Consider the following 12,065-nt stretch of genomic DNA (forward strand, 5'->3'; position numbering starts at 1 on the left):
ATACTATTTCTCTAACTTCTTCATTCTAGTACATAGTAAAAACTGTTCAACATTTACAAATTTATCTGTGCATTTTAAATTATTTGTTGCAGCCTTCAGAAGCAAGTTAATTTAGGCTATTTCCCCGCTGAAAAATTAAATCTAGATACAACCAGGTTCCAAAAGAATTGGCACCCTCCCCACTGCAGAGTGTGTGTGATAAGGACATCCATGTCTATCATGCTTTCAAACAGTGTGGCAATTCCCACTATCACGCGATCGAATGCGCAATCTGCTCAGTGGCTCTTTCTTCCTCGTCCTAATTGGCTGTAGCGCTATGTTGAGCAACAGACTTTTTTTTGCGCAGCTACGTCACCATGCACATGCGTAAATAGGACAGTAGCTGTTTTCTGTGCTAACCTACGTTTATGTGCAACTTCAGTACTCTTTACCTACACAGCTGCATTGGCACAAAAGTGTAATTTTAGTTTACAGTTGGCACAGAAATTACGTTCCACACAGCCACGTTTCAACATAGCCTCTGCCAGCACGAAACAAAAAGAAAAGGGCTGCACGCGTTTCGCGCACAGCCTGCCATGCTCTGCTTAGCTGGAAAGCTCTGCGTCACTCCCTAAGGCGGGAAAAACAAATCTAGATTCAAACCCCGATCCTCCCCACCAATCTGGATTTGGTGCGTGATTTTTAAAAAGGTGCACTTTCATGAAAGTTCTGAAAATACACGCGATAAGGGAGAAAGGGATCACTAGAACCAGGATGAATCTGTGTTCGGCAATCAGGTAGTGGGGAGTTCTTGCTGAAACCTGGTTATTTCGTGTCGGTATCACACAATTAATTGACCATGGGGAATCGACCTTAGTTAATAAGGCCACATGCCAAATATGATAAAGCTACTCTTTTACAAATAGGGGTTCTTTTTTCTGTCCAATATGACACATTAACCATCTTAGCAAGCAGTAAGCAGAGTTGGGACTATCAACACTGATAAGCTTCAGAGAGTAGCAGGAATAGCAGGAATTCTGAACAGGTAAGAAACTTTTTTCTCTTGGTTAAAAGGCAGCAGTTTGTAAAATATTCACTTAAGTACATGTCAGTGAGCAGAACATACTGCTGGGATTCCCAGAAACTAGAGAATAAATGACGACAAATCCACAGTGTGCAAAGATGGACTTATCTAAATCTTTGCTGCTATTAATACCTCAGTGTCTAAGACACATTATTTTAATGGTAACAGATAAATGAGAGGAAATCATTTCAAAATTAATACTGAAGAATGTTCAACACTTCCTTTCCTTAACTCAAAAACACATGAAAACTTCCTCACAAAGCCATGGACACTAATAAGGCTTATGAGAATAAAAAGTCCCTCAAATTCAAGTAGGAAAAGATTTCTCAATAATTTGACACAGCGATCAGATCTGCGATCACTATCATGGACAGCACTACAAGAATATCATTTAACTTGAACAACCTTAATGTGAGTGTTGCACAAGACCTGTCCTGAAGAAGACATCACAAAATGAAAAATGAAGGTCTGCAGCGATTTTGCGTGTCATTTGTTCACCAGTTAAGAACTTCAGGGAAACCCACAAAAAGCAGTGAAGATCATGGTCGGAGAATATAACAACCAAAGTATAAATGGACTGTTCAATAGGTTCAGTTGAAGCAAATGGGTAACTCTGAATGGTGTAACTTCGCATAGTATGACACTGTTAATCAAATAACTTGGTTTTGATTTGCCTGTATAAGTTATGCAGTTCCCATAATCTTTACCATGCTTAGGCAGACTCGTTTCAGAGGGCAGCTGGCTGGCCAGCAGTAGAACAGCTAGATTTGAGTCCATTAGCACCTTAGAGACAAATAAGATTTTTCTCAAAGTGAGTGTTGACCCTCCAAAACTTGGTGGTGGTGGAAAGTGCCATCAGGCAGCAGCCAACAGACACTGAAGGGTTGTCAAGGCAAGAGACGTTCAGAGGTGGTTTGCCATTGCCCGCCTCTCCATAGCAACTCTATATTTCTTTGGTGGTTTCCCATTCAAGTACTAATAACCCCAAAAATCTTGTTGGTCTCCAAGGCACTAAAGGACTCATCTAGTTAGTGAGCTATGCATTTAAAGCATTTAGGATGAACAAAGGAACTTCAGGCAAATGTTCTTTTACCACTGTGTTGGGTTCATGCTATCTCGGAATCCCACCCAAGTGAGTGAGGAAAACCAGCACTAAGCTAGCAGCCAGCAGTGGCGTGGTGCCAAGGGGGCGGGGTGCGCGCGATGCATCAGATGTGCTCCAGTGCAGGGGCATGGTGGGGGTGTGGCAAGTGCACAGGGCACATGCGTACACCGGCTGCGGTTCCCCCTCACTCCGGCCCTGGCAGCCAGGATAATGTAAACCAGCACCTCCACAAAGCAGGGTTGTTGCAGCTGTTTCCAAAGATACCATGGTCACACATTTTGGAGACATATTTGTTAGAGCGAAAAAGCTACCCAGCCATGAGCCTGGTGGACCTGCATATTCTTAAAACACACTAATCAGAAGGCCACCAATTACAATAAATGAACTAAATGTACTTCTTAGGCAACAACAAAAGAACAGACAGCAACAAACACACCAGAGTACACCCTGGCAATACAAAATTCTTCATAAGAAAGTAATATATGTACATTAATATGAATATCCACATATGGCAAAGGCAAAAATAGGCCTTATCGGTATAATCTGCTTTGTTTTATGTGACTTTACCATATTTTGTAATCTCAAGAACCTCTTATATTCAGCTTTGCACCATTCTGTACAAAAAACCTTTCACGAGTTCTTGAGATTCTTGTCTGAAGCCCTTCAAGAGTGTGATGCGGTTTTGAAAAAGAAGAGGTAAATTATGAAGTTAAGCAGGAATGAGCACTGTGAGAGCTGAAATTAATTCTGAGATCTGATTCTGTATCTTCAACTGCACATTTCATATGATTCCAGAATGTGCATGTTACACCCTTGAAAAGTGACTTTTGAAAGGCATGAATTTTCTATGGCTGTAATAAATCTTTCTAGCAAAACCAAAGAGACATTACTGGCATACTTTGTTCCCAAACTATTTATGTACACATGTGCATGACTATCATTCTCTTCTGAATGTGCAGGGATCCTACTTCTAAACCAGGCAAGAATTATGCAGAATAATTAACTTCTGGCTACATCTCAACTCCATTGGGACTTTTCATGCAAATGAAAAGATGTGAGCATCTCTAGTGAGTTAGTAAATATTTTGTCTTTCCACTGAGCATTATTACTGCACAGCTGGACACTTTTTGGACCAGGAATGCAGAAGGGACTAAGGAGGAGGAGGAGACATCTCAGTTAGAAACAACTAAATCAGCTGGAGCTGGGTGAGGTCATCTACCGATTGTGGGCGAGGTCAGCTCAAGTCACTTGTGCAAAGGCCACTTGCCCTAAACCCCCCCCTCCCCCGGTGGCTTCCGCAGGCACAGGCCCCCACCTCCCTTACCCTCCACTAGTTCGTCCAGGCTGGTCAGCTTCCGACTGCCATCGATGGTGTAGATGGCGCGGACTCCTTGGGGCAAGTGGACGTTGTCCGACAGGGTCCTGGTGAGCTCGACAAGGAGGGCTTCGAAGGAGCGGAAACGGTCGCTGGAGATGGGATAGACCAAGCCCTTGAAGTACTTGTCCCCATTGCGGTAGAAGCGCGCTTTCTTCGCCTTCTTCTCCGAGCTGAGGGCCTGCAGGGTGCGCGTGCGGTAGAGGCTGCAGTGGGCGCTGTGCGCGGGGCTGGGGATGAGCCCGTTGCCTTTGGGCCCGGAGCTGCTGCTGCAAGTGGAGCTGCCGCCTCCCCGGCGGGAGCCCGCGCGCTGATGCCTTTTGTCCCTCTCTTCGAAATGCTCCAACTCGATACTCCTCCGGCGGCTGGCCATTGGAGAGCTGCGGCGCCTGCCCTCCGAGCCTACCCTACACACACCGACCGCCTCCCCGCAGCGCGCAGCCCGCCCAACCAGACGCCCTGGAGAGCGCAGCTAGCCCAGCATCCCGCCAAGAGCAGGGCGGGAGACTGCAGTCCCTCGGCGTGTCCAAGCCACACAGCAGCAACAGCGCCGGGACTGCGTGTCCATCCGGGGAGAGCCGATCGCCCTCTTCCAGCTGCCTGAGCCACGTCCCTCGCCCGCAACCTCAGCTCAGCATCTCCCGGCCAAACGCAAGGCGCGCCCGCACACAACCCGAGGTCGCCGACGCCAGCCCAGGGAGCCGCGAAGCCTCCAGACTGCGGCCATGCAGCCTCAGGCGCGCACCGGGTGCAGAAAGGATGCTGCCGGCAGCCTGCCCGAGGCGCCTTTCATTCTCGGCTAAAACAGAGGGAGACGGAGGAGGCGCACCCACTAGAGCCTCCGGAGACGAGGCAGAATCCCCATTGATTACAACCGCACGCCTACCCAGGAGGACACGCCTGGTGCGCTTGCTGCATTCACTGCCCGCTCGCTCCCACCCGCCTCGTAGGCAATGCCAAAGCTCTCCAAATCCGTCCAAGGCGGCCGCGCAGGCGCACGCATACTCCCACCGGCGGCCGTAGCCTTGCAGAGTTTCCCAGTGTTAATGGACTGTTCGCAACGCCGCGCACCAAGGCTCCTCGGAGGGCGAGGAAAGCAAAAGAAAACAAAACGGAGGGCGGGGATCAGCCTTCCTCCCGGGCCCTTTTCCTCAGCCGGCAGTTTCCTCCGAAGCCAGGCGCAGAAAACCCAACAGGAGGAGCGAACTGCTGCAGCGGCTGCAAGCCGACCAATGTGTGTTAACAGTTATGCGGTGTGTGACACGGTCAACCGCTGGTTGTCGCTGGGTCCTAAACAGGCTCCTGTTCATCCTTGTAGCTAACACTGCCTGCCAATGCTAATATAAACAATAGCGGTGACATTGGGCATCCTTGAGCAGTCCCCTTTTTATTTCAATCGTTTTCGTTAAAGACCCGTTTATCAAAATTATTGCATATTATTTTGACGATGAACTCCTGGGGAGATGTCAACTGTGGTCCCCAAAGCTGCATGCTGACACTCCAAGCCTGAGCAAAATTCAGTCATTTAGCACAGAACTGAGTAGTATTTCTTGCTCAGCATGACAATTAGTGCAATGCTGTAGCTATGCAAAAGCTTTCTTTAAATTCTCTTCTTCCCTGTCTTTCTTATGTACTTCTGTTTTAAGTTAGCTCCTCAACAGAACTGGCTGAAGGTATTTCATTGCCACAAGCAGATGCAGGTACTGTAGGTCAGCATGGCACTGTTGTTGTTGTTTTTGATAGGGATTTGGAGGACCTGGGTTGAAATTGTCACCCAGCCATGAACTCACTGGGTGACTTTGGGTCAGCCTAGCCCAGCTCATAGGTTTGTTTTCAGTGAAGTGCAGGAGAGGTATGTGCTGCCCTGACTTCCTCAAAGAAAGGGCACAGTCTAAATGTGTTAAATTAAATCTGGGTGGGCGGAAACCTGTCACCCAGAGCCAGATCAGCACCTTTGGAGCTTCCTTGCAGTAGCGGGACAGACCTAAGAGGTGGCAATGTCATAGCTGTCACCTTCTCCCTCTCCACCTTAAATTGCAATGCTCCAAGCAGTAGCTTGAGTGGTGAACTCACAACTGGACTTCCTAATGGTCCGTTCTCAGACTACCCACTGATTTCTTTCTTACTGTACCATCTCACTGTGGCCTGAGGAATGTAAATACTGTTTCCATTTTTGAGATGGGAAAAAACCATCATGGGTCAATCTGTCACAAATACCTCAGATGCGAATCCTAACCCTGCCAGGACCAGCCCAGTTCACTGCCCAAGAAAGCCAAGTGGTCCTTGGAGTGCCAGAAACTGCTAAGGGTTTTGACTTTGTCTTCCTCACAGCCAGCAGAGGTATGAGAAGAAGCAAGGATGTGACTTTTGCCCACAATATGCTGCTGCCAGCAATGCTGGGATTATTTTTCCACAGCCAGTGGTAGCACGGCAGGATGAGTTTAACTAGGAAGTCCAGAAGCACCTTTTCCTCTAACCTGCTTTCAGGAGCTGAAATAGCCTAGGGACCATAGCAGAGGAACAGTTTGCTATATTGGGAACTAGCTCATGCACTGGACACTTGCACATGCTAGCTCCCCACAAAAATAATTTATTTATTTATTTATTTATTTATTTTATTAGGCTTCTATACCGCCCCATCCCCGGAGGGGATATAACAGTATAACCAGGGCTGTATTAACCCATGGCTGGGTCTTTAGGCTTTCAGGTACTTTGGGCCCCCTCTGGCGCTTCAATCTTTCACCCCACAACAGCTGACAGCCTGATCCCAATACGGTAGGTACTAAACCGTAGTACATAGCCCTATATTCATTTTGAGGGTCTTCTTAAGAATTTTACTCACTCACGTGATCAAGGTGCTCATGGAGGTGTAAAGGGAGGTGCTTACATGTCACAACCCCTACACTAGTGTGCCATTGCCCCACTGTCTCCCTCCTCCTTCCCACTGACACAAAATAAATCTTAGCTGACTACGATTGTGCCTTGCAACTTGCTCTCAACCACCTTGCACGCTTGCTCAGTCAACACCTGTCAGAAAGGCCAAAGTTCTAGGGTGCTGGTAACAGTACCTCAGCTAAAAAAAGAAAGGTGGGCCCCTAGTCCCTGAAAGGCCCCTAGGCTTCAGCCTTATGGATCATACGACCCTGACTCCCACCTATGGCCCAGGCTGTTTCACCTGCAGAAAACAGCTGAGAGAGAAGGCAGGAAGTCCTTCTCCAGTGCAATGGTTCCTGTTGTATTTACTCATGAGTTTCCACTGGAAACTATCAGTTACAATATAGCTGCAATGTATTTACTCATGAGTTGCCACTGGGAACTATCAGTTACAGTATAGCTGCAAGTCCCATGAATGACTTGTATGGTTTGTAATGCTCTAGTTACATTTTGGTTGTTTGTAATATCTAGTGAACAGTTTTTGCCTTGGTCCCACATAGCAGCATTGAGAAAGCTGATAGGAGAGGATGTCCATTCAGACTGCGAAATATACTGAGCGCTGCAGTCCAGTACACAGGTACTTGGAAGAGTTCATTAAACAATCAGACTTTTGAACAAATACACTTAGGATAATTCTTCATGCAGAATACAAATGAAATAACCTCCTTTACAATGAATGACCTTCCTGAGCATAATAGAGATCAGAACTGAGCACTAGTGTTTCTAACTCATGGTATATAAACAAGCTTAGTATTCATTATTTACTTTTTTAAAAAGGGCTTGGAAGTCAAATGCTTCCATGATCTATGGAGATTAGCTTTGGTAAATATAAACTAAGTGAAAGGCACTTGTCTAGCAAGTTTGTGTGTATCAGGGCCTGACACCACAAATACCGTAGAATCTTCTTGAACACCAGCATTGGAAGCACCTGGGTGACACAGAGCTATGGGGCTTCCTGGCACTGGTGTAAGTGGTCACAACAGCAGTGTAAATGCAACTCATGCCACGTGGACTGGCAATGACACTAGTGCTGGGGTCTTGCCAGCTCCACAGCCCTTCCACACACACATACCCCACCCCTGTGGATTGCAATGTTAGAAAGGTATAATTCTTCATAGAATTGCATCGCTCCTTTTGCCCTCCCCTTCCCCATCAGTAGCAACAAAGTGCTGTAGGAGATGTTTCCTGGGGCTTGGGGTATACTGTCCTTAGGATAATGATGACATCCCGTTTTATCTTTCAGGGTGGGAAAGCAGCCCTTGAGCAAGTTATGGGCTTTTGTTATGGGCTTGTTGAAGATGAATACATTTCATATCAAACCATTTCTTCATATAATAGTAGTCTGGGTGGCAGCTGTTCCTAGCAAAGCTGGCCATCCACAGATGAAGCCTCTGTGTTCTCACGGGAATCTATCCAGTATTCTGTAAAATATCATTTTTTAAATTAACCAGAAGGAAAGAAGGGAGAGGGCTTGCAAGTACAGAATATGCATCAGGAGCACCAAATGTTGACAGCACTTTAGAGTCCATTGAAGGATGTAGAGGGTGCAGCTTCCCTGTGCTCTTGAAAGCTTAAAGAATCATTAAGAAGGAAGTCTTGGGGATTGGGGGAATTCAAAATTGTCTCCTTTCTATCGTTCATCATAGCCCTTCAGTTTGTAAAACAATGGTCCTATCCGCACAAATCTCCAAAAACATTTCTGCAACATTTTCAATCCTTTACCACGATTTATGTCCACATTCACTACTTGAAAATGATTCCTGGCTACCTTGTGTTTTCTCCCCCCTTCTTAGAGTACCCTGCCAAAACGTGCTTCACAGTGGTGTGCTACAATCCTCTGTACCTCCTACAGTTCTTGAAAAATCCCCCCCCCAATGAAAAAAGGCTCTAAAGACAGGGGAGGGGGACAGAGTGAGCTCACAAAATAGCACCAATGAAGAAGTACAGGGAAGGCAGAGAGGCATGAGGAAAATCTTAACAGGGAAATGAAGCCATTCTAAAAATGTTTCAACTAAAGAATCATTTTAAAAGGGCATTCTTATAAAGTATTTTGAGGCTGCAAATAAAACTTCTTGGGACCAAAAACAATGGAGAACTCTACAGAGGAAATATTTTATTTTCTGCCTTAACACATGTTAAAGTACCAGTGTGAAAAGGGCCAAAATTATTGATAATAAGGGACATGGATTATCTCAGAGTATGAAATGTATCTGTTCTAGATTTCTGATTCTCTCTGTACATTATTGCAATGTTAATCAAATATGGATTATTACTTTTTCAAAGCATATATATTAATTTTCTTGAAGAGATTTACATTATTAGCATCATTCAGTCGATTACATTTCTTTTTTAATTCAGGAGGACTGAACAGAAAAAGAATCCTTAATGCTTATGAGTGTCACATAACTACTTAAACTACAGTCTTCTTGAGTTAAGATTTATAAACAATCTCAAGATTGAACACAAAGGGAGTATGTTTATCATAAATGACATACACATATTTTCCTCATAGAAGGAGTACTTCCACTTCTAGTTATGAATGCACTCCTGCAAGTAACAGGGCACTTTTGGTTGGGCTATAAATACTATTTCTAATTATACTTCCTTTTATGGCATGTATTATTGCTTGTATTTCTGGTTGTTTATACTTGCTAGCATTAGACATATGACTGGGATACTTTCATACTTCTATATTATATTTAGTATGTGGGATATATTAGGTTTCAGCATAGGTAAACTGTAGTGAAAAAATAAAACCCAGATGGAATTGCTTTTCATGTTTGATGTTTAAACTCATCTATAAGAGCTAGTAGGGAAACATGTACTTTTGGCTTTTACCAGATGATATGGTAAGATCAATACTGATAGCTTGATTGCTTCTTGACTCATATGATTCAACAAGTAATATTGATATGTGAAATTATTAGTGTTTCATTTTTTTATCTAACAGAAGATTTCAGAATAGTAACAGAAGATGTCTAACTATTCTGTAGCTTCTGCAAGTATTGCGGGGGTGGGGAATGAACATTTAATATTTCAGAGTGATAGCAAAGGGTCTCCACTTTGTGTGAGATTTTGTAAGGAATGCTTGTTTTACTTCTAGCTGCTGGAATGTTTAAGCCAGGAAAACCAGGTCCCATGGGAAAAGCTTTGGACCTATCAAATCAGAAAAATGCTTTTTATCCACCATATTGACCTGATTCTCTAATAACAGAGCAACACTCGGAAGCTTTTAACAGAATCCATCAAAGAAATACCACATAACAGGGGGATCAAAGCCCTTCAAGGACAGTTGCCTTGGTAACCATTATTACCTCCACCTTGTCAGGATTCATTCTGTTTATGCTCTCTCAGTCACTTGATGACAGCAGCCAACTAGTAGCCCAAAATAGTCATGGAAGCATTTGGAGGATTTTTCAATGAAATGTCATCCAACTCAATAACACAGTGTTGTATAGTGGTTAGAGTATCAGAATAGGATCTTAAAATCTAGGTTCAGATTCTCATTCTGCCATACAAGCTTCTGGACAATCTTCGGCCAATCACACACATTCTAAACCTAACCTACCTCACAATGCAGTTGTGAGGATAAAGTGGAGGACAGGAGAATAATGTCAGCCTTTTTGGGCCCTCCTTGGGGAGAACAGTGGGATGCAAATGAGGTAAATATATAAACAGGCTATCTGTCCAAATTGTGGACAGCAGTCTCCACAACATCTAGAACACACTACTCAAGGAGATCAAGCTTAAGTGAGCCATGTAACCAAGACCAGGTGATAATACAAACACCTTACATCATGGACTACTGAAAAAATGGCATCCTGGTGGGAGGAAATCTGAGCTATTTTATCGGCAAAGAAATGCCCCAAAATATTCCAACTAACAGCCAAATCTTTCACTTTTGGAGTTTGAGCTCATCAGTTGCTGAACTACCCTCTGATGGCATATGCCTCCAGTTCATTGTGTGGCTGCCAGACTGAGCCATCCTTCTGAAAGGGTATTTGGGGATTGAGCACCAATCTAGAAATGTTTTATTATTATTTATATTGTAATGTTAAACTGTGGTTTTAAATGTAAATGTTATATTGTGTACCTATTGTTGTGTTGTAAGCTGCTCTGAGCCTAGCTTTGCTAGGGAAGGGTGGGGTGTAAATAAAATTTACTATTATTATTATGATTAATAGTGGTATGCAAGATAGGTGGGTGTTATTCAGTCTTTACAAAAGTAGTGGAGAAATAAGCTTTCTTCAGTGCTATCATTGACACTCCATATTGTTTCAAATGAACTCTGTAGTCTACTATATCTGTTTGGCCCTAGATTTCTGCAAATGACACACTAGCTATCTCCTCTCCTTCATCTGTGTATCTAGCTCTAGAAGGAACCATGAAGGCAAGTGCCTATTAGGGAGAGAATGTATACTAAAGAGCAACTTTGTCTATTGCCTACTAGAGCTCCACTCATAACTTTGCTCAGGCTCCCTAAATCCACAGAACATTTTGGAATCTCATGGACTCCATTGGCTTCTGGGGTAGATCAACCTAACTGGTCCATAGCTCCTTTATGGGCATTCTCCATTGCACAGCTAATTATATCCATTCACAGAAAAAGTTCTGACCATGAGACACAGGATAATCTCATTTGCCTCACTGGGAAAAAGGTGATAGCAAGATGGGTATTTTCTGAGAATTTCCAGAGATTATTTGTTGTCATAATTTTAAACAATCCAAAAGAGTATGGGGATTTGGTTCAAATATTCATTAGCTGACATCCAAGTTCACACCCCTAATCTATTCCATCAAATTGTTTCCCCCAAATCTGGCTTTATAATGAATTTTTAGAAGCCAGATTCCCATGCAACTCATGTACCATATGAAGGACATTTTAATACCAACACATAGACTGGATATAAATGAATGATGAAATCACAAGACAACACTAAAAATATACACAAAAGTTAATTTTCATATGCAGCATGTGCCCTTTCTCCTAGCACTGGTAGTGACATGTCAATGCTTAAAAGTTGTAGATGCTGAATTTTGCAAAGTGGAAAAAAAATGCAAGGATATTATGGTAATTCAAACTTCTTCTAACAAAGACAGGAAGAAGGTAGAAATGAGATAGGAGTGTAACAGTGCAACTGTAAACAGGGTTATAACTTTTTAAGGTCATTAATTTCGAGGGTGTAACTCTTTTTAGGACTGCACTGTAAATGTGGATTTTGGAAACAGTGCAATAATTCTTAAGAACCAGAAAAAATATTGTAATTATTTTAAAAAATAAAATTATGCAGATAATTTATTTTTAAAAACTTTTTGGTGAGGCTATGAGAAGTTATGGCTCTGTGGTCTCTTTGGCATACAGTATCAGGGTCAATCGCCTGTTAAAAGGATCAGGTATCTTCTGTTAAAAGGTATCTCCTGCTAAAGGAATCAGGTAGTAGGTGGTGCAGAAGACCTCTTCCTGAAGCACTGGAGAGCCAATTCTAGTCTGAGAAGACAATATTGCTCTTGATGAGTAAGGTTCTGATTCCATAGAAGACAGCTTCATGTGTCATGTGCCTAAGTGTAATGAATAATGGACATGAATA

General features: G+C 43.5%; 1 protein-coding gene across 5 annotated transcripts in view; it reads right to left on the bottom strand.

The window, feature by feature from the left end:
* Positions 1–4,792, bottom strand: part of DCLK2 (doublecortin like kinase 2) — an 85,487-nt gene extending 80,695 nt beyond the window's left edge. For 2 of the 5 annotated variants that reach the window (XR_007245597.1, XR_007245596.1), the window contains exon 1: positions 3,493–4,792. Coding sequence is in view for 3 of the 5 variants with exons in the window: in XM_048509159.1 (XP_048365116.1) it covers positions 3,493–3,916 (424 nt within the window). In the remaining 2 variants the exon portion in view is untranslated. The remainder of the gene's footprint in view (positions 1–3,492) is intronic. The other 3 variants (XM_048509159.1, XM_048509158.1, XM_048509160.1) reach the window with 2 other exon arrangements.
* Positions 4,793–12,065: the final 7,273 nt, after the last annotated feature.

Source organism: Sphaerodactylus townsendi, linkage group LG10, assembly GCF_021028975.2.
Source record: "Sphaerodactylus townsendi isolate TG3544 linkage group LG10, MPM_Stown_v2.3, whole genome shotgun sequence".
Lineage (NCBI taxonomy): Eukaryota > Metazoa > Chordata > Lepidosauria > Squamata > Sphaerodactylidae > Sphaerodactylus > Sphaerodactylus townsendi.